This window comes from Antedon bifida, chromosome 6, assembly GCF_963402885.1.
Source record: "Antedon bifida chromosome 6, ecAntBifi1.1, whole genome shotgun sequence".
NCBI classification, from domain to species: Eukaryota; Metazoa; Echinodermata; class Crinoidea; order Comatulida; family Antedonidae; genus Antedon; species Antedon bifida.
The window spans coordinates 1679963-1707463 of NC_136231.1; the positions used below are offsets into that span (position 1 = coordinate 1679963).

A 27501-nucleotide genomic window follows, 5' to 3' on the forward strand; every position below is an offset into this window, starting at 1 on the left:
GATTAAAAAAGATCTTTTAATTTAATGCTAAAGTGAATTTAAAGTAATAAATTATAGTTTATACACGTCAGCACAAGTACTTTCTTTTAACTAAGGATGTGGTATATAAATGTGGGTAGATGTCAGAGTAATAGAAGTGTTAGGATGAATGGTATATTGTTTCTACAGGGTAATTATTTGTGTTGTGTGTAAAGTTTGATTTAAAAATAAGATTATGTGCCTGGCTCATAATGTAAAGTGACGTCAAACACGTCGTTTCCGTTTGCGCACAGTCGCAGCCTTGGCAATAATCAGCAAGAAAAAAAATCACCCCAAAAATGATTTTTGTCAGATTACTGTATTGACCTTTAAGTCAATGCTAAATCTATAAACGTCAATTCCATAATTTCCTCGAAATTATTTAAATATTCATACGTCAATATTTCATAAATCTCTTATATATAAGTGAGATTTAATAGAGGAACATTTTGTAAACAACGCCAATATAAACTTCGTACTACTTTATCTTACCCAGAGTCTAAACATTTTGTTGAACGATAGTAGTTGAATCGAATATAGCATACTTAATACAAAGGCTGCCTTTGGAAGACTAATAATGAGAGCTTTGTTTTATATTATATTATTAGCGTTACCGCTCATTTTTGCTACTCCTACTAGAAATCGTAGAGATGACGATGATGATAGCGAAGAAGACAGTGCAATAAGAAGGGCTGGAGGTAAGACATAATTCTAATTGTATTATCAAATTAATAATTGTGTTAACTACTTCGTTGTTGTCTTACCGTACAACTGGAAAAATGTTGAACATTATTAAAATATTGTTAGCGGTATATGTTGTTAAGTTAACCAATTGTGATTTAAAAATCCATTGTTTATGGATCGTAATAATTAAATTAATAACAATAATTAATTATCATCAATGCTATAAACATATTTTGTTGTTATACCACTATTAAAAATCAGTCTTTTATACTTCTTAACATACTGTAGAATTACAATCATGGTCATCACCACTCACATCTATTCCATCAATATTCATTAGATGGTTATTAAAGTTGCTCCTATGAAATTCATATCTCATAACTAAAAATGAATTATTATCTTTATCATGAACCTAATTAGGGTCATAGTTGGAGGTCTCAAACTGACGCGAAAGGGATTAGTAAAACAATTTGATATTTAATAATAAATATAATTCTGTTTCCGTTTTATAAATAATAAATCATGATTCAACGCAATTGGTCAAATAACGATGTAAACAATAATACACCTGTTCATTATTTATTCCAAAAATTGAAACAAAACAACTGTGATTTTAGGTCAAATTCGCATCATTTAGGATAGAATTGTTGATGTTTTTCCGTTATGTTTTATCTTTGTATGAGACAAGCACTATTATTTCCACTTGTTTTGTGGACGAAATAAAGTTATCTTATCTTAATATATAGAATACTTCTCCATCTACAATGTATTTTTTGAGTTATGGAGCATATATTTGCTGTTTGTTAATTAGCAGATAAGATCACTTTCGATTAGCGTCGTTGTTTCTCTGGTTAAATACACCTAAAAGTACACATGCACAGGATTGGAACCCACCACTGTGTCGATCCTTAACCGACGTGACGCCCATAATAACCCCGTCCCCACGTCACGCACACGAACGGTGGATGTCTCTTACGTGAGAGGAATTAGGATGAGGAATTATGTCCTAATTTCTTTTTTTAATCGTAAAATCGAAAGCGTCCGACCATATAATGACTCAATTAAAGGATTAACGTTTTCACGCAAAAGTTTATAATGAAAGGTTGTATATTACAAAAACAAAAATACGAAGTTATTTGTGTATGGTTTCTTTTTAAGACAGCAATTTTTCGCCCTTAATATTTTATTTCAGGCGTGTAATTATAATAGTACATTTAAATCTTAATTGGATTTTAAAGTTTTTTTTTAAATTCACGCCTATACTTTGTAGAATAACCTAAGGCTAGAAACATTGTCTGCAATTGGTAAAATGCACAGTTTTTCCCGTATACACTAGTGTAATCTACGTGATATAAAAACTTTTCTTAAAATATGTATTTGTTTCTTTTACAGGTCAAAGGAATAATCCCTCATCTTATAGAAAAAGACAAAATTTGAATTCACCGGCTAGATATCGTGGCTCAAATGAGAGACAAACGAATCAAAAGTCTCAGAATTTTCAGCAACAACAAAAACAACGACGACGACAACAACAACAACAACAACAACAACAACGACAACAACAACAACAGGTGAATAGAGGAGGAGGGGACGACGACAGCAGTGAAGAAGAAATAGAGCAGTTTTCCAGTCAATTTAGCATGGGCGTGATTGTAACTAATGAAAGAATAATAAATGCTGCTGAGACAGTTCAGGGGAATAATGCTGATGTTGCAGCTGGTGGTGACAGTAGTGCAGAAGACACGCAGCAGACTGCAGCAAATGTAGGTGGTGCACAACCAGTTGTTGCTGCTGACGTTGCAGCTGGTGGTGACAGTAGTGCAGAAGACACGCAGCAGACTGCAGCAAATGTAGGTGGTGCACAACCAGTTGTTGCTGCTGACGTTGCAGCTGGTGGTGACAGTAGTGCAGAAGAAACGCAACAGACTGCAGCAAATGTAGGTGGTGCACAACCCGTTGTTGCTGCTGACGTTGCAGCTGGTGGTGACAGTAGTGCAGAAGACACGCAGCAGACTGCAGCAAATGTAGGTGGTGCACAACCAGTTGTTTCTGCTGATGTTGCAGCTGGTGGTGACAGTAGTGCAGAAGAAACGCAACAGACTGCGGCAAATGTAGATGGTGCACAACCAGTTGTTTCTGCTGATGTTGCAGCTGGTGGTGACAGTAGTGCAGAAGACACGCAGCAGACTGCAGCAAATGTAGGTGGTGCACAACCCGTTGTTGCTGCTGACGTTGCAGCTGGTGGTGACAGTAGTGCAGAAGAAACGCAGCAGACTGTGGCAAATGTAGGTGGTGCACAACCAGTTGTTGCTGCTGAGGTTGCAGCTGGTGGTGACAGTAGTGCAGAAGACACGCAGCAGACTGAAGCAAATGTAGGTGGTGCACAACCAGTTGTTGCTGCTGACGTTGCAGCTGGTGGTGACAGTAGTGCAGAAGACACGCAGCAGACTGCAACAAATGTAGGTGGTGCACAACCAGTTGTTTCTGCTGATGTTGCAGCTGGTGGTGACAGTAGTGCAGAAGACACGCAGCAGACTGTAGCAAATGTAGGTGGTGCACAACCAGTTGTTTCTGCTGATGTTGCAGCTGGTGGTGACAGTAGTGCAGAAGAAACGCAACAGACTGCAGCAAATGTAGGTGGTGCACAACCAGTTGTTGCTGCTGATGTTGCAGCTGGTGGTGACAGTAGTGCAGAAGACACGCAGCAGACTGCAGCAAATGTAGGTGGTGCACAACCAGTTGTTGCTGCTGACGTTGCAACTGGTGGTGACAGTAGTGCAGAAGACACGCAGCAGACTGCAGCAAATGTAGGTGGTGCACAACCAGTTGTTGCTGCTGATGTTGCAGCTGGTGGTGACAGTAGTGCAGAAGACACGCAGCAGACTGCAGCAAATGTAGGTGGTGCACAACCAGTTGTTGCTGCTGACGTAGCAGCTGGTGGTGACAGTAGTGCAGAAGACACGCAGCAGACTGCAGCAAATGTAGGTGGTGCACAACCAGTTGTTGAAGGTGATAATGCGGATTCTGGCGACAACAGTGAAGAACAAACAGATGTTGTAAATCCTACACCGTTAGCAGAAATTAAAACGAAAAGTCCAGCAATTGTTCTCGAACCAACAACACAAACGGTAGAAATAATCGCAAGTACACCTGAAATTAGATCTACGTTACCTGTAAAGACCACTCAAAATGAAGGACCAACCATAGTCGAAATAGGTACTGTATTAAATAAAACATTCTCTTCCTTTAAATTATAACTCCTTAATTTCATTCTGAATAATCATTTTGAAGATATTCGTGTATTTATATAAATATTTTTCCAAATTGTATAAGTGTCTTTTATTAGAGAGACTTTTATCAGAAGTTTTTTGTGATTTGGAAGATTCCCATGATTGTTATTCCAACATAAATCATTTTTAAATTACTATTGCGTACTTACACATATGTAATGTTTTCTTTGTTAAGCTGTGAATAGTAAGCCTTCTCGAAGTCCGCAAGGTGAGCCATATTACATTTTCTGTACTTAACTTTTAAAGAATGTTTTTAGAAAACAATAGTTATGACATTAGCCAAGTCATTAATAATTAATAATAATTAATCAGTTTATTACTGTCATCCAGCTTTGATGTACTATTTAACAATGCAAACACGTTTCTATGTCACAATGCCAACGTTTTTAATTACATATCAGAACAATTGAAAAATATTGAATTTTTATTTTGTTTTAGTGATGCAGCAAACCGTTACTACATGCGAATGTTATGGTAACATTGACCGACTAACACTGATTTGTGAATACTTTAGTAATGAAACTGAAGCAAATACGTATGTGTAACTTCTTTATTTAAACATGATATATAGGAAATAGTAATTACATGAACACAGTTTTAAACGCCGATGCAAATTAGGGATGATAAAAATCTTACATGTTGATTTTATCAGGTTTCCGGAATGCAAAACCTAAGTGACATTCACACCCACATATCATCTATAATTGAATTATATATGTTCAGTTCATTGGCTAATTGTATTGGTGTGAATCCGCTTTTTTTTATATTTATTATGGATCCTGCCAAAGAATCGAATTTAAACAAATTAATTGTTCTATTGCTAATATTTTAAATTGGGAATATTGTAATTAGGCCTAATTGTATTTCGTATTCATGGCATGATTTCATTGGATATTCATTTATTTGTTATACGGCTTAAGCTCTATCTACACTATTAAACGTTATGTGACAGAAATGTGATGTGCCCATATGGACATGATGATGTCATAGCACTACAATATTTCAACATATCACTACCATATTTGGGCACATCACAAACTAGTCTGATAGTGTAGACAGATCTTAAGGCCTGTTTTCAACTATGAGAATTTGTTCATATATATAGAAAGTTTATATCAGTTTATACGCATGCGTATTCATACTTTCATCCTCAACTTTTCTGCTCCGATGAATTTTAGTTGCTTGAGCCTTTCGTAACGCAAGTGATTTGACCAATCGCAAGCGACAGTTCAGGTGATCCGTTGCTTGCGATTGGTCAACTCATTTGCTTTACAATTACGTCCTTTGCGTTTTGTCCAAGTAGGAACCAAACTTTAACATGAACATGTTGTGCAGTAAATATTTAATTCTTATTTTAGTGTATTCAAAGCTGAGTCATCAAATCCTGATATTGCATTTTGTTGCGAAGAAGAATCATTTCCTGCAATTGCCCGCTTACGATGTCTTCAAGATAGAAACGATCCTATTCCAGGTAGGATTGGATTAACCTACAACTTGTAAACAACTGGAACGTGTGCAACTATGTTTTTACATGTTTTTACATGTTTTTTTGCACTCAATACAATAACATAAATGTCTTTCATTATTCATCGAAAGGGAAAAATACATATGCGTTTTTAAGTTTGTTTTGCTTTCAAAATCGATGGTTATTTTTCCTGGATTTTTGGTAGGAAATAGAGGATTATGGTTATGTTACCCATCGGATATTATTAAACTATAAATAATAATTTAAACAGAAGCTAACTGTCTTGCGGTAAGGCAACCTTTGGTAAAGTAATACAATGGATAAAACATATTTTCTCATGATATCCTGCATTATGAGAAGTAGGCTTATAACATCTGTATTGTTATGTTGGAATTTCCAGATGTTCATGATGGAACATAGTATGTTAATTGTTTTCGGGAAGTTCCTGGTTTCGTTATTTTACTGTTTCTTTTTTGTTTTGTGTGTGTAGGTCATTTATTTGACTGTCTTAACAGAAAATGAATTTAATTTTAACCTAAAACATGTATTATGTATTTACAGTTACTACTCCGTCTCTGGCTCCTGTAATTATTCAAAACGACACTCCGTTTACATGTACTTGTTCAGGACAGATTAAAGGCGGCATCGTGTAAGTTTCTAATGCATACATTGAAATGGTAAAACAATGAAGGCATATAAACAATCATACTATATTTTTTTGCTTTAATTTTAACGTTTGAAGATTTTATTTTCCATTCGAAAAAATATGCCCCGTATTAAAAATATGTAGACCTGTTTTTACTGTTAGGTGGTGATACAAATATCCGTACATAATATCTTTATACTGATGGTCACTGATGGCCAGTTGATTCACACACCACATGGCCCGTGCTCACTAAAACAAAATACGGTCAGTCGAAAATAACATCAACGCTTTGAAATTGTTACTTTGCGTGTGATTGACAATGCATTGGCTTTTCATTTCCTCAAATTTACCCCAATCATTGTGGCTAACTATACGGCCTTTTCTATCGATTTGCACCCAACCAAAAGAATGACTGGCTTAAATTTATCTTAATATTTCCAATGTCTGATGGCACGTACACTTTTGGAATATGCAATTCATCGGAATTTGTATAATAATTTATAGTGATGATAATTCATTAATTTCTCTTTATTTTGGACTTCATATCCATAGCATAAACATCCCACATAATACACAAAAGCTACTCAACAATCTCGACACCAAACAGTTTACATTTAGATAATTCCTTTTTCGAATCAGCTAATAATACAAACCAGCAATAATTTTTAATCTCAACAATCATATACTTTATTTAAGGTACAAATAATAATTGTGTCCATCTCTGATATAAAGCCAAAGAAAAATGTTGGGTTCACGTCCGGGATTTGACATTTTTTGAAATAGGGCTTTACAATTATTTTTTATAGATCCTTTAAATGCGATTTCACGTCTCTTGGAACAGATTCCACGTAAGTACAAATCGTAGGGTAAATTATGTCAGTTATTGAATATTTTATTAAGAAATTATAACTTTTTAATTTATTGTATTTATTTTACCCCTATAATGTGGTATTGTATTGTAAGCCAAATATCTCATTGTAATTTGTATATCTAAACATTATAGTCTAAGTGAACGCACCTTCATGTCAGAGTGTGCTGCTAGTTTTAATGTAATATTAACATTATAATATTAAAGAGTTAGCTTTTTGTTTAAAATACTGTAATGTTTTTTCCTCTTTTGGGGCGTAAACATCACTTTTATTCCACATTAAAATCATCATAGTCACGTCAGCACTATAACATCTTCCTATTATTTTCATTATTATCACATTTTTGTTATTTTCTAATGTAAATTACAATTTGATCAACTTCATCAGTGTTAGGCCTATACAATTTTAAATTTTGTAAATTCACTTTATATTCCATATGACCTCCTTTTTCATTAATTTAAAGAGGTAGGCCTGAAGGTTTAAAAAGAAAAACAAAAGTTAACACGACATCGTTAACCATTTTGTTTCGTTTCCAAGCACCGTTATAACATATATAATTTCCTTATGGTTATCATTATCATATATTTCATTTTAAACTATTTTACATAGAAATAACATTTTTTCTTTTTTGAGTTTTCATTTTTCTTTTTTCTTTACCGTAATGTATTTATTTAAAGGGAGTACTCGGTAACTTCTGAAAACACAGTCATCATTGACTGCTGTAACCCAAGCGAAGGAAAATACAACTATGCAGAAACATTGCAGTGCTTAAAGAATGAAGACCCACAAGCAGGTTTGTTGTTATTTAGGCTTAAGCTCTGTCTACACTAGTTTGACAAAAAAGTATGATGTGCCCAAATATGGAGTAATATGATATCATCATGTCCATATATGGGCACATCACATTTTGTTGTCACATACAGTTTGATAGTGTAGACAAAACATTAATCTGACATTTCAATCGCCAAGCCAAATCAAAGCAAAGTACGATGTCCATAGTGACCTACTAGGCCTACTTACCTCCCCCAGCCTCATACAGTAGCTATCCATTCGTAACACATGTGCAATCCATTTCCAATGCCATTTTCTGACTTTTTCGCCTATCATATTTCTTTAATATATCAATATAAAGTGGCTCAAAGACACTGATCGACCCGTGATATATTGTAAGCTCCCTGATTTCCTTTTGATTGTCATACGATGACGTTGGTAATGCGTACACTCTTTTAATTCTGTGTATAGGTGAAATACAAGAACTACCTACAAATTCACCGTATGCATGTGGTTGTTCCTACGACTACCGACAAGACCAAATGTAAGTTTTTAAATGACTTTTTAATACGTTTACAATATTTATTTTTCATCCTAAATCTGATACTTTATAGTCGTAAAGCAGTACTGGTAAAGGATAGAATGTTTAAAAAAATTATAGTATTAATACAGTTAGAATAGGAACATTAATAATAGTTTTATAGTTTTATATTATTATATTTATTTATATTTTGATTATTAAAACCTTGTTATTTACAGATTTTACAAGTGTAGTTTTAAAGGCGAATTCAAGCATGACGGGAAAGATCTTTTGTAAGTTTATTTATAAATGCAACTAAACATTAAATCTTTCTGTATTATGTTCTGAATCATAATTGGAAACATTTTTATTTCTTTTCTTTAGAGAATTCGATGTTACAACACGAGATTCAGGAGTGCAAGTTTGCTGTAGTCATGAGAAGAACTTCAAAGAATCCGTAGAATGCCTGAGAAAGGTGCAAAATGAGACAGGTAAAACATCGCTCATGTTTTAGTAATCAATGTTAGTAGGAATAAGTACCTAACCTCTTCGGGCCTCGTGGCCCATAAAGCTGCAGTGGCAATTTTCCAGTTGGTTCTATCAGTAGGAACAAGTATAAGTAGGCTAAATACAGTATTATGTTGTTTTTATGTCACAGACGAAATTTGTATGTCCAATATACCTATTTACTAACTTTGTTGCAGTCCCGGTTTTCTGTAATAATTTTGCTGTATTTGTTGTTTCAGATTATGAAGACTCCCTGGTTTCAACTGGCAATCGTGGTAAGTGACATCGTTAGTAATGGCAAAAGTTTCTTTGACAACGAATTGATCATTTACTATACACTATTAAATGATTCAAATGCACTGCAAGACTAAGCATTATATGAAAACATAAATAAGAATAATTATTATAATTGTATAATAAATATATACATCACCAACACATTATTCCATAGGTGATACTCCACAGTCTCCAAACAATTTTATCGATCAATACGTTTGTGACTGCACGCCAAAGCAGCTTCTTAATGGGTAAGAAACTCTTTCATCATTATTGGTACAGTTATTTTTAGTTTTAGTTCTACCCACAATTCTCGCAATAACAGTATAAAGCTATAAAAATTAAATAGTAGATAGTAATAGTAGATTTATTTAAATTCAGCATCAAGCCATTTGGTGAATACGCTTTCCAAAAATAGTACGCAATTATTGTCAACTTTAAGTGATCTAGATTTTCTTTTATTTCGGATCAATATTTCTGTAATATCAGGCAGTTCCAAACTATGATCTTTCATTATGTTGTACTGGGTTTTCCATTCAAGATGAAAACGTCTTATATTGTGTTTGAGAATAAAGAATAAATAGACCTATATAAACTATATATTCTTCCTATTTATTTCTAGGGAGACTTACTACGAATGTGTTTTTCAGAGTGATTTTGGAACGTCTAAATAGTAAGTTTGATTAACCTTGGGTACAACAACGGTGATAATGAGTCATACATCTGCTTTCAAAATAAGTTGCTATAATTCGTCAAATCATAATGATTTAATTCATAATATGTATTTAGATTAAGTCAAAACAAGAATTCCGGTTTAATTCTCGTTTAGGAATGAAAACAAAAACATCATGATATGTCGCATTTTGCCGAATTATCCGTCGCAATCAAAAGCAAGTAAAATGGAAACGTTAATGTTAGCACAAACGTATAACATGTCGTTGATACACTAATTAAACAATGTATTGACGAACACGTAATTATAATGGCATGTATTATATTTCACTTTATATTTATTATATTTCACTTTTAACCTTTTTTTTAGTAATTTTACCAAAACATCAGCATCGAGCGATATCTTGTTGTGTTGCAGCACTATAGATTATACGGAACAAGGGGTTAATAATCGAGTCAAATGCTTGGCGGAAAAGGAAGATTTTACTCCTTCAGGTATTAATTAATGGTATTTTGATTATTGCAACGAAATATATAACAATATTATAATTATTAACATTATTTCAAAAATCAACAGTAATATGATTGTTAAGGTTTTAAAACTATAGATAGGTATTTTGTTGATATTGTAAACGAAAGTACAGCAGAACATCTTCGGAACCCAACATTAAAGTGTCTCCTTCATAGATTCCTCGATTCCTCCACTGGATGGGGTTCATCTTTACTGTTTAACATTGTCCTCTCCTTTCACAGGAATGTTCCTTCTTAAAATTGGTGTCCCAAAGGATGGGTTATATTGTATATTATAATATACCAATGTAAACACAACAAATGTTATTATAAGTAATGATAGTCAGGTAACCACAGAAACCTAATGATCGATTTGCTTAACAACTTTAACCTTTCATAGGATCACCAAACACATTCGATATTGTCGATGTAGATCCGAATGAGATTTACACTGCTGGAACTGGTAGTAGTAGACCGAGTGGATCCAGTAATTCATCAGAAACTGGATCTATGTCAGAAACAGGAGGTGGATCTCCATCAGGAACAAGTGGCGTATCTGGATCAGGTAATTCATCTGGATCAGGTGCATCTGGAAGTGGTTCTTCATCTGGATCAGGTGCATCTGGAAGTGGTTCTTCATCTGGACCAGGAAGTAGAACATCAAGCTCGTCGTCAGGAACTTCTGGCAGTTCAATGATAACGGGAATGTCAGGGACGGGTGTAGTTACTGGAGGTATTTCGTCTGGAATTGTGTCTGCTTCAGGGAGTTCCACGGGATCAGGAGGAAATGCAGCAGGTGGTAGTGGAGTTTCAGGATCCAGTGGTGCATCAGGAACATTTGGTGTCGGTGGATCAGGAACTAACATAGTATCCGGGAATAGTGGATTTGAAAATGGATTTAGATGCCAATGTTCATACAATAATATGTAAGCTGTTCATATCATTTTTATCACGATTAGAAAAAAAAACATAATTATCAAATAATACAAAATCTTTAGATACGGTCAAAGTTAAAATTTACCTTCACCAGTGCAGAAACGGTTTAAAAACGTAATACATGCACAACATATAACAATTGTCTTTTATCTTTTAATTTTAGATACTACAAATGTGAATTAGAGGAGGAAGGAAGTGATCGGTATGTAAACTATTTAATTAGCTATTTTCTACTACTGCCTCCATATAAAACATCTAAAACATGAACATATTACCATTGCTTTTAATGAGATACTACTTCTAAAAAATTATGCCCAGTTAGTTGTCTCAAATTCATACTATAAGTAATCAATAACACTTCGTTTAGAATTATTTTCAGTTATTTAAATTTCCAATTTACAGATACTTTTCAAAAGAAACCTCTTCGCCAGGAATACAACAATGTTGTGGCCCACAATACATCTTATCAAGTTTACAGGACAAAATCAACTGTTTTTCATCATTTAAGAGTTGTACGTATAACTTAACGTTTTACTTTTCTATATAAAGAGTAGTATATCATTATAGTAGACTACATTTTTGACAACTTTTTATCTCGTCAGGGTCGGGTAGTGATACAGGGACTGATGGCACAAGAATCAGTTCAGGCAATACCACTGTCATTTCTACAAATGGAGGTAGGGGAGCAGGGAGTACTGGCCTAGGTACAGGTACGGGAAGTACTGGAAGTAGTTCAGGCACCACTGGTACTGGAATTTCTATTGGTGGAGGTAGAGGAGCAGGAAGTACTGGCCTAGGTACAGGCAGTAGTTCAGGCAGCACTGGCACTGGTATTTCTATTGGTGGAGGTAGAGGAGCAGGGAGTACTGGAAGTAGTTCAGGAGTTGCAACTGGTGGAGCAGGATTTATATTCAGAAATGGAACAGGCTTTAATTTTCTCGATACAAACAGTTCAGGAGGATCTTTTCAGTCCAGCCAATGTTCATGCAAAATTGGTTTAGTCGGCTCAAGCAGGTAATTGATTTTAGATTTACATTTGTTTTCAAAATGAAACAAGTTGAGAATTCTCGACGGTTCGTCTTCAGAAGTAATGATTAAATAATGTTAGTAAGTTTTACTATAACAGATTTAATATTATGTTTATCAGTGGTGTAACGTAGGGCGCATGGCCCCTGGTTTAGCACTCCTAGGTGTGCCCTAACGCTGGAGGAAGTCGCATTGGACTGCTAATTCTCTTGGCCCCTTAATCTCTGAGGCCACTGATCTTTATAGACGTTGCCAAGCACTAAACAATTGAAACAAACTATATTATTAAAAAATGGTTGTTAAATGATATTTAAAAAGTAAAGCATAAAGTTAAGTATAGAATTAATTGCAAGATATAATTTGGTAATAATATAATGTGTTGTCAACTGCGGATAATATAATCATATATTTATTATTTTACTTTCAGTGTCTTTTCTTGTTTATATTCCATTGGAACCGGAGAGGAAGAGACGTAAGCATCGTTTGTTAATATTAGGTTGTAAATAGTCATTTATGCAAAAACCAGGGCTTTCTTCTGTAAAACAATTCGCTATAACATTAATTCGTTAACAGCTTATCTTAGGTATATGCTAAGTGAAATCTGATATTGTTATGACAATTTTAAAAATCCAATGAATGAAAATTATTGTTTTAATATTTACCTGTTAATCAATTCATAAATCATAAAGTCCTAAAAATTGGAAAATCATTTCGTAAATTCTCGCTTTTTCAGCGAATTTCAAATGAAGTCAACGGACCAGCGTATCATTCAGTGCTGTACTCAAATCGGTGGTGACATGCTTTCCTGCTTTCAGAGTTACAATTCTACTAGCATTGAAGCCGGAGTATCAGGTACAGGTTTCTCTAGCCTTGGTGCTTCTGGTTCTAGCACTTCTGGTTCCCGGACCTTTAGTACAGGTAGTACTGGTATGAATGGTACTGGTATGACTGGTTCTCGGACCTTTAGTACAGGTAGTGCTGGTACTGGTATGACTGGTTTCGGAGTTTCGTCAAGTTCAACTGGAAATGGATTTAACTTTCTAGGAAATGGAAATTTCTCAGCTGAACATTTTGAAGGAAATGAATGTAGCTGTCGGAGCAGTCAAATCAACGGTCAAAAGTAAGATTTTAAAAGAAACATATACCTTCAATGCTTCAACCATGTCTTATACTGTATTGTACAACATTATATCGCAATTAGCATTAAGAAATAACATTAGATGTTTCACCAATTCCTATTAGCTATATATTTGATTGTTTATATCTTTCTTTCTCAGAATATACAAATGCAATATCACATTTACGGTAGATAACAAACCTACGTAAGTAATCATTATAAACATTCTATTTCACTATAAATTGTATTATAAACGATCACTAATCATTGCAATAAAATGTAACATCGTACGACGCTGCTTTTAGTGATTTAACTCACATGTGGTATATTTTACTTTAGAAAATTTGGAGCACAATCGTCTTCAAAAGAAATATTTGAATGCTGTTCTACATCGCTACCGATCGACTCGCGTGTGGATTGTCTTCTAGCGATAGAGAGCAACCTCGCCAATTCATCAGATGTTAATGGTATAGTACTATTTTCTACTAAAATAAAGCTTTCTTTGCATAGTTACACAGTGTATATAATTAGAAAGATATTTAAAGACACTTATACTTTACCAAAATTATATATATATAAATTTAAAAAAACCTAAGTGTTTTTTTATATTAAAATTGAGCTAACTCATGTAATGAACGTCCGTCGTTAGAAACAATACCTAATAAGTAATATCGATTTGGAAACGAATAAAAAAATGTCATTCATAACTAACTATATTGCGTTTAAATTGTGTAGGCAACGTGGATCGTGAGTCTGGGTATTTAAGCGATCGAGTTGGTTTAAGCAAGTCCGTCAAAAAACCAATCAAAAATTCAGATAGTACAACTCTTGTTCCATCGGCAAAAGCGATCCCGGTAAATATTAATATTTTCAATTTGTTTTTTATACGATAAAACAAAAATGTGTAATGCACAGAAATCATATACAATTATTATAATGATGTTTGTTATTTAGGAATGGCAAGAGCATTCGCCAGGTAGTAAAATCGACGAAATGTCATCAGAAATTGTGATTAAAGGTGGAATTTATACGGCGGAAGATTTTATGAAACATACAAACGATTCCACGCAACCTGAGGTAATTTTTATAAACAAAATCGATTACCTAACATATTCCAAGTGGCGTAATGCAGAGGCCTGAGGCCCCTGGTTTAGGAACTCTAAGTGGCCCTCCACGGCCTGTGATGTTTTTACCCTTTTTCGACATATTTTAATTCCTGTTTTTCTATGGGCACTGCAGCTCATGGGCCCCCATAAGCTCCGGGTCCCTTGGGTTTAGCCAGTGAGCGCTCATAGCCGTTACGCCACTACATATTCCATTATTTTGTTTCATTCGTGTTACTATTTCTAATCATAGTAAAAATGTAGGCCTTATGAAATAATACTATAATCGCAGCCAGAAAGATTATTGTTTTGGCCACAACGCAAGTAATAATATCGTCATCATCCTTTTGATTGTTGTTGGTATATGTCATTTTAGCTTTCAAGTACAGTCCAGTTGATGAAACAGACATGCGCAAGAATTGTTGACACAACTTATAATACAGATGGCAGTATATTACACACCGTAGATAGAGTAAGTGTAAATCATGTTCGAAAATATTTTCTAAAGCTCTTTCTACACTACCAAACTTTGTTTACTTCAAGGTTTACATTCTTAAGCTCTTTCTACACTATCAAACTAGTTTAGACAAAAAACCTTAGCTTTCTATTATGCAAAATGTACGATGATGATAGCTATTTCATTGCTTCACAATCGCTCTCATTCTTAAATCAATTTATAATGTGAGAGTAAAATGGTTTAATAACATATTTTCTTAAATTCAGGTATTGCAAGCGCCACAATTGGAAGTATACGATACTATCTCTCGCGATGACCGGTTTTCAACTTCAGTCAGCCTAATAAACAATTTTGATGACGTAAAAGAAATATTGAATCGTGACGATGTTACGTTTTTGGCGCCAACCAACGATGCCTTCGCGAAGTTTAAAAATGTAGAAGATATGACGAGAAATGAGCAAAGAAGAGTACTTCTCTACCATATTGTAAACAGTAAGTTAAATACAATTATTGCTATTCTTAAAAAAAAAAAATTGTTTAAAGCTTTGTCTACCCTATCAAAATAGTTTGACAAAAAGTGTGATGCTTCCAAATAGGGTAGTGATATGCTCAAATATGGTGATAGTGTCCATATATGGGCACATCACATCTTGTTGTCACATGAAGTTTGATAGTTTAGACAGATTTAAGTATTAAAATATGAATATTAATATCAAATTGTTTGTCATTTTTAGGGAGACAATGTTGCAACGAATTTGTTCCACCACTATTCCCAGGTAGAAGGATGACTGCGGTTGGTGAAACTGTCTTAGTTCAACGTGTACGTAGCGGTTACGGAGCCGTAAACCGATCAAGAATTACGGAATGTGATATTACAGCAACGAACGGTGTTATTCATATAATAAATGCAGTTCTTGAACCTTGAAATTAAATTGGGATATTTAAAATATGATGATTCATTCCGATTTATCCACAGAAAGCAATTTTTTTGACAATTTATTGATAAATAATTGGCATCAATGCTGATTCTTTATATATATATTCCTTTTCCTTCAATTTGCCGTTTAGAATTTCAACTCAGTTTTGTAAGTTGGACTGTATTGTCTTCTTTACACAGTAAATGTATAACAAACTCACAACTTTAAATATTAGGACTAAAATAAGTATACCATCATTGAACATTGGTGAACGACGAAAACAAAAACCATAACCAAAATAAAACGTTTAAATGATGCAGAAAATGACAAGATTATTAAAGAGAGATTAAAGAGACATTCTTTATTTATATACACTATTCATGTAATTGCATAGACTTGGCCCAAGTGTAGTTTTTTTATGTTAGTCCAACAGTAGACGTTTCGATTTTTGTCTGAAAACTACAGTATATTATATTATACGTACGAAACGCCATATGAGCCAAAATATTTATCTTTACTAATTACGGGCGAGAACCTAGGCCAGTAATTGCATAAAAAGAGAGAGTGAAAACACATTAAAATAATTGTTAATGTACAGAATGCTTGAACATATTATTAAATTGAATAGTTTTTAATATCATAGTTAGGCCCTAATCATATTTATGTTATGTGATATTGGAACTAAAAATAACTCAATGATAACAGTTATTTAGACTGATTCAATTTGATAGATAGACAATAGTATTGAAAAGAATAAACAATGCAACAACAATGGATTACATTGTTAAATTGTAATACGTGTTTATTGTTTTTAATGTGATTGTATGTATTCTCATCGTCAACAGTACTGTAAATCCCAAAAGTACCTTAAAGGGTCTTTCACACCTGTTCCGGCACGGTTCCGGTCCGGCGCCGGCAAATCCAATCGAACGTCAATGTTTCGTTTTTACGCGGCTACGCGCATATCGATTGGCGCATAGCCGCGTGGAGCGTCGTCAAAACGAAACATTGATGTTCGATTCGCCGGACCGGAACCGTGCCGGAACAGGTGTGAAAGGCCCTTTAATCAGTATATAGCAGGTAACGTAACTTAGGCCTACAGTAAAATTGTCGTGTCTTGAAATCTGCCATAATCCTGAGATTATCATCAACCACCGGATTTGTTCAGGGGTATTCGTTTGGCTTACTTTTATCTTATAATAAAGCATAACGATAATTCACTGTTTGTTTGTATACGCCTTTCCCACGATTTGGCAAACACATTCACAATTGTCATAAAACTACAAGGTTGGCGAACCACATTGTAGCAAACACAAACTAAATTATATCCAATAACGTCATGCGTATTTCTATGATAATTGTCCCTCTGCATATTTCATTAAATCATACCTTGGATTGTCAATGTTAATATTTCCTAGGCCTACTATGAGATCGATCTTTACCGAATTAGTTATGCGGATAGGTTTGATATCCGATTCGAATATAGGACACACACCTATGATTTGGGTTAAATCACATCACATGGCTACGATTTTAAACCATGTATTTTGGCTCAGGATTGAGGAACCTATTAGCAATATTATGGATGAATGGATAATACCAGCCGAAATTCCATAAAGTCGTTGATTCTATAGCATTCCTAACGCAGGCTGAAGGAAGTGGTTTTGCAACGTTGACAACTGTATACAAACGCTATACTTCAATGATAGTCCGAAAATCTACTTCATGTATTGTATCGAACACGTAGATCACAGAGATACAGACCGGACGACACCCAACTAACCCTTCAGTGGCTAAGCCTCATCATTTTTTCTCCGGAATTTACTTACTTAGGATTATGAATTTGCAGACAGTGTTTATTTTGGTCAGTTGTCTGTGGGCTATAGTAGGACCTGCTGTGAAGTTAGTTGTAGCAGGCGACCAGGAAATTGGATCAAGTAGTACGGAAACTGGGGTAAGTGTGTGAGCTAGCCTTAAATCGCACTCGGAACACTCTCGAATTTAATGTTAAGCTACACGCTAAGTTATGTTAATGTTTCAGTTAATGTAGGTCTATTCACAATTGAAAAGTACTAAAATAGATTTTCATTTATATCCTTAAATATACAAATAAACAAGGCCATATACATGGCTGCAGTGTTAGTGTTTACCGACCGACCAATCGACCAACCGACCGACATAGTGAGCTGTAGAGTCGCGTTTGCACGCGACTAAAAAGAGGAGAAAGGTATATAATATTGTAACGTGGTTTGTTCCGGGTTATGGGTAGTATTGAGTGGTGCCCGGAATATTGTGTTGTTTTTTTTGTGTGTTTATCATGATTTTCATTGCAATTTTGGTTTTTAATTGATTAACTTGATTCTTCTTGATGTTTCGCAAATTTCCCTTCAAGTTTTTCATGGATGCATGTTGTCAAATGCCACTTCACTGATATCATAGTGTTCTGTATCCAAATAAAAATAATTACATGCTATTATTCACAAACAATTTCCAACTAAGATGCCTTTATTTTTATTTATTTATTTTTTATTTACCTAATTATAAATACCTAGCTGCTAAGTAAGATTGAATGTTAATAATGATTTGAATAGAATTTAACTGCACTTGTCATATTGACGGAAATGACCAAATTAATGATAAAATCGTGTAATAATAGTTATTGACCTTGAGAATACCACCATGTCATATTTCCTTTCTATTTATCCGACCAAAAATAATCAAATTTGCTTATAAAAGATACCATTGTCACTAAATTGTATTGGAGTAAAATTGAATAACAACTCTATTAATCAACTTTCAACGAAAAGTATAAATAAATATAGAAATACAATGATACTTATAATGACAAAATAAAATAAATAAATGAAACTATAATCATTACAACCTGCTACTCCACTGGGAATTAAGAAACTCAATTTTAAATGCATTTTACCATGACCGGTGAAGGACAACCCCGTCTGATATTATCTTTAAAAAAATGGGGGAATTCCATTAAGTTGATTCAGCGAATTTTCTCATCAATAGTTTCGCAATACCAGTCGTAAAGCGCACAAGTGCTGAGCATAAGCTTAATATTAGGGCTTAATTCGAATTGGTTACGCCTACAGTGCAACACAACAAGTCAAATAATATTCACGACTCACTGCCCATATAACATTTTTCATAATCTAATCAATTAATCAATATAAGCAATAATATATGACGTCACAATAAATAAACCTAGTATAATAATATGGACGAACGAACACTGTGAAACAAATGATTGTTTTTTCTTTTTAATGCTACTCGAAATGTCACGCAATATGTCCTTTTTTGGATGAAGTCCAACAGATTCAACCAGCATCTGCCAATTCAGTTAGTCAACCCAAGATCTGTTTCTTTTCATCTGTAATATCATACGCTGGTGACAATCTATCAGTTTTATTTTCTTTCATATTCATTTTATTGTTCCTATTTGCTCGTTCCATTTCTGCTGACCTTATACAACTTTGCGAACCATGCGATGAGGGTAGAGTGTGAACTAGGACTGAACATGACAAGTAACGAGTTAACTTAATAGTGATAGAAATAGTGTATAAACTCTCTGATGCAATCAATTTATACAATAGCACAAATACGATAAAAATCAATAATTTACATAATAATATAGCACTTTTTTTTCAAGAAAATATTCTGGAGACAAAAGAATTTTAACCGTAGACAATCGAATAAACTGATATATGGATTACGGATTGATAGTGGTAGCAGTAGCAGTAGTTCAGAAGAAGTATTAAACGTTCAAAGAAATTTCATCAAAATCCGAAATCGGCCGGTAAACAGTATTTCAAGACACGGTAATCCAGAGAAGAGTGTTCACTCTCCCAAGGGAAAACGAACTCACATTAGGAAAACAACACAAAAACCGAATACGCTATATAGCTACGTTACAACTACAACGAATTCACTCTCTCCTGCTACAAACCATGCCGCCCGAAAAGGTACGATTTTCCATGTTAAGCTTTTATACACTAATTTTAGCAATAACATCTTCCTTTCTGTATTTTTTTTGCTTATAATTGGTCACCAACAATTGAAGCGCAATGTAATTTTGACTATAAGTCAAGGTTTTGCGTGGGATTTTTTATGTCATATCAAAATCACGCGTATGGCTGATGAGACTGGTAAATGTTTTTGATCAACGGACAAAACCGCAATATTTATTACAAAAATCATTCAGCATTATAATAACTTGAATACATTTTGTTTTCGCTCAAAACATTTGCTTGCCTCAATGAATAATACTGCATCTGTTTGTTCACATGAAGATATCGGTTCAACATCATGGCAAAAAGAAACAGTGGGCCACTCATTTCTTTTTCTACTTTTTAAAATTTTAACTTACAAACATACATTAATCATTAAACATGGATGCAGTAGACGTAGTATTATCAATACTAGGCTACTATGTTAATATAATATCATTATGTAAAGCTCTGTCTACACTATCAAACATTTATGTGACAAAACATGCTATATGCCCATATATGAACACGATGATGTCATTACTACCATATTTGGGCAAATCAAACTTTTTTGTCAACTAGTGTAGATAGAGCTTTATACATACTACGATAGAACATTGTATAGCCCTATGTAATTGCTTCGATCTATTATAGATATATTGTATAAGTCTAAATTCGTACTCCTCTCCATATGTTTTACTTTTAGATAACTTGTATGTAGATGTTTGCAACTCGAATCCTTGTAAAAATAATGGCATTTGTTTTAATTATGTGAGCCATTTCTTGTGTTTTTGTAAACCGCCATACATTGGAAAAACGTGCCATCGGATTGGTGAGTATCAGCGCTAATAATTATAAACTACGTGCACGATTGTGCCGTTTTAGCGGCACAAACGACGATGCAAACACTAAACAAACACCGTTATCTTTTATAGATTTTTGTGCATCTCGCCCTTGTAAACATGGTGGTATGTGCAGCCAGATAGGAAACAATTACTCATGTAAATGTCACAAACAATACACTGGAACTCACTGCGAACACAAAGGTATGTTTATACAAATATATGCTATAGATTACCGGCAAACATTGTTATCGTTTTAAAGTACTTTAGTGGTTGCTTAGTTTGTAAAATGTAACAGGAGTTAATAAATAAAAAAAAAACAAACAAAAATATACACAAATTATGGTTACTACAGAATCTTTTATTTGTTTGTAAACGCATGTTTGATTATAATTTAATTTATACAGATCCTTGTCTTCCGAACCTCTGTCAAAACGAGGCCATATGTTTATCTGAAAGTGGATCATTTCAATGTCAATGCCAAGAAGGATATCTTGGTGAATTCTGCGAAACAGCAAGTAATATTAAGTATTTGTATATCTTTCACTTTATCTTTGATATAACCTTCAAAAACACTATTATGATAGATACATGCGTCGATAGGCACGTTCTCACACATGGTATGCTAATTTATTTATTACTATGTTAATTAAGCATTATGTAATATATTTTAACATATTTTGTTTATAGACCCATGTTTGCCGAACCCGTGCAGTAACAATGGACATTGTCACATTAGTGGTCAGAGTTTCTCATGTGAATGTACTCTGCCGTATACGGGACAGTTATGTGAAGGTATTGTATATATTAATGTAATAATACGAAATATTATAATGTATCATGTAATCAGTAATGGTAAAACATTACATTAAATAAAATTAGTATGTTACAAAAACTGGTGGCTTTTTGAACAGGCATTTAGACAAACCAAATAGGCCCTGTATTATTATACTCCTTCGTAGACGAAGGAAACGTAATTTATGCAAAGATGAATCTGCGCCTGCGTATTAAGCCCAGCATACACAGTACACCGTTCAGTTTATACCGGACTGCATTTGTTCGATTTAATGTTCGTCTACGAAACGAAAGCTCACAACTACCCAGCGGAAATGACGTTCATTTTGTTATATTAACTTTTCGAAAATCATTTTCAGTATTATTTACATTACATTTTTTAGTAATCGCTGATTTTCAAATGTTTATGTTGCCGAATCAATGTCTTAGTGACCCATGTCAAAATAAAGGAGTTTGTACGGCTATAGAGGGCGATATACACTGCCACTGTTATCCGGAATACACAGGCATCTTCTGTGAACATCCAGTACGCTATCATATAGGCCTACTATATTTTTATGGATATTTCAATGTTTTTTGAGAGTTGTACTGAAGCGGTTACCAAGATAAGGCAAAATATAAAAAAATAAAATAAATTAAGTAGGCCTGCGTAGGCTAATAACACAGTTAAGATATTTATTCAGGTAACCTATTAAGGAAACTAACGTAGTCTACATTTCCACCTGATTCTACTGTATCCGCTAGATTTGTCCAGTATCATTGGAATATTTGGTAATAGAACATCACATTTGTTTCACCTTCTAGTACTGTATCGTAACCCTTAATCTAACCTTAGATACGGGAACCATTTCGATACAAATTTGTATCGATGAGGCAAATATTGTAGCATGTGGAGATGCATCACTGAGAATCGGGTACATTTCAGTAGCACATAAATATGGAGTTGTTTACCTGCATATAAACAGCTCAACATTTAATGTAGAATATGTTTTTTTATATGTATTTTTTTTATTTTACCAGCTGAATATCCAGCAAAGATTGGACCAAAGCTTACTGATCTGTTGTTTTGGAGCAAGATCGACGTCGCAAACATGATGAGCACTTCTACATTTTTTGCTCCAATAGATAGCGTTTTGTCGGTAAATAATGATATCAGACTGTACTCTATTTTGTTTTGATTCTATAATTTAGATGAATACAACTATTTAATAGCTGTCTTCTGTTATTTCTTTATTCGCTAGAATAAATGGTAAAATAACCTTACATAACCAATAATGTCCTATTGCTGTTTGTAATTGGGAATGGGGATCTTCTATGGAAAATTGTCAAGATTTTCCTCATTGAGCTGCTGGGCCTGTAGTAATCATAGTTATTTTTTGTGTAATATGTCACAATTACTTCTAAAAAAATATTTTTTTCTCAGGATATTCATACAGATTATTTATCAAATGAAGAAACTGACGAAAGCGATTTGTCTGAATTTATATTGCGACATACAGTGTCAGGAAATAGGTTTTTAAAAGAGGATATCGTTGACAAAGATGGAAGGATTATTCTGCCGCAAAACAATAAAGAAAAATCGCCCACTTCACCGCTACAAAAGGTATCATATTGATTGGCATTTATCCTTATTCTTGACTTTGACGATGGATATGTATATTTGTTTAATTTCTTTTTCCAGACAGTAATTTGAAATGTGTATTCGTTTTACAGGTAACACAACTTCAGTCACAACTTGACAAAGTGTGTGGACGAGTCATCGATTCGGATGAATACAGAGGTCAAAGTTCAATACTGATCATAGACAAGGTAAGAGAAAACATGAAAGACAACAGTGTAGGTACGGACTGCGCATGATCATGTAGAGATGATTGTGCTCAAGTGCGTCAAGTGTATCATGCTTGAGCACAGTATCACTAACTTCTAGTGGGAATAGAAACCACCTTAACTGGGTAAATAACTAAACTTGAATGGGCCCATATACTACCTTACCAATATTGTACCTTATTATAATATAACATTTATCATGATGTGTACATCAATGGAACATGCTGCGTGTCATCGCATCGTGTTAAGTGATCGCAGCATACTCGACCACGATTGAAATCTGATTCGAATTATAAACCCCTATGATGTCATTTTTATATAAATTAATATACAAGCACAAACATCTAAAATATATTTCTTTTATAGATACTCACAATTCCAACCAAAAATATAATGGAGGTCTTGTTGACTGATGCACGCTTCACTCGCTTTTTCGAGTACGCACAATACCTCACACGGATTATCCAAATATTAAGCAACGCCAATGAAGAATCGCCCGTGACATTACTAGTTCCAACTAATAGTGCCATTGACGCAATACCAGAGGAAGTTCGAGGAGACAGAAGACAAATCAGGTGGATTTTAATGTATCACATTATCTTAGGTAAGTGAGCTATTGATTTTGTAGCCAGGTGACATTAAACAACATTTTTTACAGCATTTTATTTTTGTAACTACATTCAGAGAGAGTGATGGTATAATGATAAGGATAATGATAAGGATATGGTTCGTTTGTTTGTGCCACTGTGCCATATTGATTGTTTCCTTGGGCAAGATGCTTTAATCTCATTACCTCGTCCTTTGGATGGGACGTAAAGTCCTGGTCCTATATAGTGTACGTTAAAGTTGGTACACTATTCGAAAAGAGTGGTGACCGTCTCCCGGTGTACTGGTCTGAGTAGGCGATGCACTCTGTAGCTGACTGTCGTGGGTCCGTTGAGGGCCTAATCTGAATTCATTAGCTTCCAGTTAAGCTTGAGGACGATATAATACATTAATTTGCTTTTATATTATTTAAACTTCGTAGAAATGTATTACCTTTAGTGGCATGAGAGTTCATAAATCTTTATTATGAGTTAGGCCCTAAATATTCTTGAATTGATTGACTCATTTAGGTCACGTCTGTTTCCCGCGTTCTCTGATAGAGGACCCAGATGAATACATTGAACTAGAGCTGTACACCGAAACTCAAGATGTAGTTTTATTACAATCAATAAATGGAAATAAGTTTGTAAATGACGTCACTGTTATTGAAAGTGACGTAGTTGCCCGTAATGGAGTCATTCACTACATAGATAACGTACTGGATTCATCTTATGTGAAATCCTGATTAAACACAATGTTAATGATGACATAACGACGTGAAGGTGAATATGTTGGTAACGTTGATGTTGAACAAAAATATCAAGGATAGAGAAGATGATGTATTTGAAGAAAGATTGATGACGGTTATGATACTGTTTCTGTTTTGGCGACTGCCGCCTGAAGACGAGAGATATGACATTTGACGACGACGACGAGTAAGCCGGAACAATATGTCGATAATTAGAATAATGATGAAGTTCATAAGATATACAGTATGATGATGTCGAACTGAAATGCAATTTGTATCACTGTTCATAAAGTTGCTGAGACCCGGGCATTTTTAAAATCTGTGGAAACACCACACCTATGACGTCATGCAACTCAGGCGGCGTTACTCATGACGAAGTCTTCTTGACGGTAGACAGAAATTTTGATACGCCAATAAAATAGGGATTTATCTCAAAATGAGTGGTTTTATTTAGTATCTATAAATCAAACAATCAATGATACATTACTGTATGCGCATAATTACACACAAATGAAACATGATCAAATAAAGTTTTGTTTTTATTTAATTCACAACACGACCAAACGTTTGATTGAAGCTTGGTTCCCACTAGGACGCAATGCGAGCAAGTTGACCAATTACATGCGCTAGTTCTAATGGTCCTTCGCGTCGTGATTGGTCCGAATCACTGCCGTAGGTCCTTGCGTTGCATCCTAGTGGGAACCAACCTTTAATAAGCACAATTACATTTTAATCGATATATTTAAAGCGAGTTGTTCTATAAAATAAAAATGACATTAGATAGTTTGAATCGTTACTGTCATAATGGCTGGGCTAATCATTACGTCATGGACAAATTATATTTGTGGAACCGCAATTTGATTATCATCTGTAATCATTTTCATAATATTACGTTACAAAATTGAATTTTAAACCATCGTAAAACACAACCTTAAAATGAATACAATCATGTTTATGATAATATTTCCCGGATAGTATCTGAAAATTCATAAATACATTACTTTCTGCTATTGCTATTTTTTTACTATTAATTAAAATATAATATAATTTATATTTAACTGTACAATTAATCGTAATTTAAAAATTAAGCTCTTTGGTTCACTGGAATATAAAATATTGATTTAAAATTAATCTATCTACTAAAAGTGTGTTAGCACAAATACCTACACGCAGTTCAAACATTTTTATGAATATGATACCAAAATGAAAACAATAGTGCGGTGTATCTAGAACGTAATTTACCGACTGCATGATAGGTAACGTGAGCTATTGATGCAGAAGTAAACACGGAACTTTGCCATATATCTTCCAACATAAAGGTGCATCTGTATTTTAAAAATCGTGCCACGTTGATTTTAAAACGTGATATTATGCATGCGATAATCTGTTTTGCAGGTTTTCATTACTATTTTGCATGAAATATACAGTCTCGAAATAGCATGTTAGACAAAGGTATTGGAAGAATCAAAATATCAATGTTGAACCCCGCTTTTTTTAGGACACCTATTGAGGGGACACTTTTCTGTGAAACGAATGAGGGTTATATATGTTTTAACATTACAGTCAATCTCTATTACGGAGACACCTCTATTGAGGGGAAACTTTTCTGTGAAACGAATGAGGGTTATATATGTTTTAACATTACAGCCAATCTCTATTACGGAGACACCTCTATTGAGGGGAAACTTTTCTGTGAAACGAATGAGGGTTATATATGTTTTAACATTACAGCCAATCTCTATTACGGGGACACCTCTATTAAGGGGACACTTTTCTGTGAAACGAATGAGGGTTATATATGTTTTAACATTACAGCCAATCTCTATTACGGAGACACCTCTATTAAGGGGAAACTTTTCTGTGAAACGAATGAGGGTTATATATGTTTTAACATTACAGCCAATCTCTATTAAGGGGACACCTCTATTAAGGGGAAACTTTTCTGTGAAACGAATGAGGGTTATATATGTTTTAACATTACAGCCAATCTCTATTACGGGGACACCTCTATTAAGGGGACACTTTTCTGTGAAACGAATGAGGGTTATATATGTTTTAACATTACAGCCAATCTCTATTAAGGGGACACCTCTATTAAGGGGAAACTTTTCTGTGAAACGAATGAGGGTTATATAATGTTTTAAAATTACAGCCAATCTCTATTCAGGAGACACCTCTATTAAGGGGAAACTTTTCTGTGAAACGAATGAGGGTTATATATGTTTTAACATTACAGCCAATCTCTATTCAGGAGACACCTCTATTAAGGGGAAACTTTTCTGTGAAACGAATGAGGGTTATATATGTTTTAACATTACAGCCAATCTCTATTACGGGGACACCTCTATTAAGGGGACACTTTTCTGTGAAACGAATGAGGGTTATATATGTTTTAACATTACAGCCAATCTCTATTACGGGGACACCTCTATTAAGGGGACACTTTTCTGTGAAACGAATGAGGGTTATATATGTTTTAACATTACAGCCAATCTCTATTACGGAGACACCTCTATTAAGGGGACACTTTTCTGTGAAACGAATGAGGGTTATATATGTTTTAACATTACAGCCAATCTCTATTACGGAGACACCTCTATTAAGGGGACACTTTTCTGTGAAACGAATGAGGGTTATATATGTTTTAACATTACAGCCAATCTCTATTACGGAGACACCTCTATTAAGGGGACACTTTTCTGTGAAACGAATGAGGGTTATATATGTTTTAACATTACAGCCAATCTCTATTACGGGGACACCTCTATTAAGGGGAAACTTTTCTGTGAAACGAATGAGGGTTATATATGTTTTAACATTACAGCCAATCTCTATTACGGGGACACCTCTATTAAGGGGACACTTTTCTGTGAAACGAATGAGGGTTATATATGTTTTAACATTACAGCCAATCTCTAT

The 27501-nt window shown here is 34.3% G+C and overlaps 2 protein-coding genes across 3 annotated transcripts; both read left to right on the top strand.

Moving 5' to 3' along the window:
* The first annotated feature begins 460 nt into the window (after nucleotides 1-460).
* Nucleotides 461-16569, top strand: LOC144845060 (uncharacterized). The gene is made up of 29 exons (XM_078702192.1): nucleotides 461-716; nucleotides 2095-3918; nucleotides 4168-4200; nucleotides 4431-4527; nucleotides 5351-5463; nucleotides 6019-6106; nucleotides 6910-6951; nucleotides 7650-7765; nucleotides 8215-8287; nucleotides 8503-8556; nucleotides 8648-8754; nucleotides 9010-9045; nucleotides 9222-9297; nucleotides 9669-9719; nucleotides 10089-10213; nucleotides 10629-11154; nucleotides 11328-11366; nucleotides 11567-11676; nucleotides 11767-11934; nucleotides 12013-12178; nucleotides 12618-12662; nucleotides 12924-13310; nucleotides 13468-13512; nucleotides 13647-13774; nucleotides 14043-14161; nucleotides 14262-14384; nucleotides 14787-14882; nucleotides 15134-15359; nucleotides 15602-16569. Exons 1-29 carry the CDS (start codon nucleotides 596-598, stop codon nucleotides 15790-15792), a joined length of 5325 nt encoding a protein of 1774 aa, XP_078558318.1. The 5' UTR covers nucleotides 461-595; the 3' UTR covers nucleotides 15793-16569.
* A 593-nt stretch (nucleotides 16570-17162) lies between these two features.
* Nucleotides 17163-25203, top strand: LOC144845076 (uncharacterized). Of its 2 annotated transcripts, XM_078702214.1 has the most exons (12): nucleotides 17163-17738; nucleotides 19449-19761; nucleotides 20492-20617; nucleotides 20721-20831; nucleotides 21035-21145; nucleotides 21318-21422; nucleotides 21806-21945; nucleotides 22439-22561; nucleotides 22846-23025; nucleotides 23136-23231; nucleotides 23616-23853; nucleotides 24365-25203. In XM_078702214.1, exons 1-12 carry the CDS (start codon nucleotides 17622-17624, stop codon nucleotides 24577-24579), a joined length of 1875 nt encoding a protein of 624 aa, XP_078558340.1. In that variant the 5' UTR covers nucleotides 17163-17621; the 3' UTR covers nucleotides 24580-25203. The 2 variants fall into 2 exon arrangements, with proteins under 2 accessions (XP_078558340.1, XP_078558341.1); XM_078702215.1 differs by lacking the exon at nucleotides 21806-21945 and having other exon boundaries at nucleotides 22443-22561.
* Nucleotides 25204-27501: the final 2298 nt, after the last annotated feature.

Coding starts and splice junctions, on each gene's coding strand:
- LOC144845060 (XM_078702192.1), top strand. CDS start 596: ATGAGAGCTTTGTTTTATATTATATTATTAGCGTTACCGCTCATTTTT. Junction 13,513..13,646: donor ACGGTAGATAACAAACCTAC/GTAAGTAATCAT, acceptor ATTTTACTTTAG/AAAATTTGGAGCACAATCGT. Junction 14,162..14,261: donor CATCGGCAAAAGCGATCCCG/GTAAATATTAAT, acceptor TTTGTTATTTAG/GAATGGCAAGAGCATTCGCC.
- LOC144845076 (XM_078702214.1), top strand. CDS start 17,622: ATGAATTTGCAGACAGTGTTTATTTTGGTCAGTTGTCTGTGGGCTATA. Junction 17,739..19,448: donor CAAGTAGTACGGAAACTGGG/GTAAGTGTGTGA, acceptor TTTTTTTTCAAG/AAAATATTCTGGAGACAAAA. Junction 21,423..21,805: donor TACGGGACAGTTATGTGAAG/GTATTGTATATA, acceptor TACATTTTTTAG/TAATCGCTGATTTTCAAATG.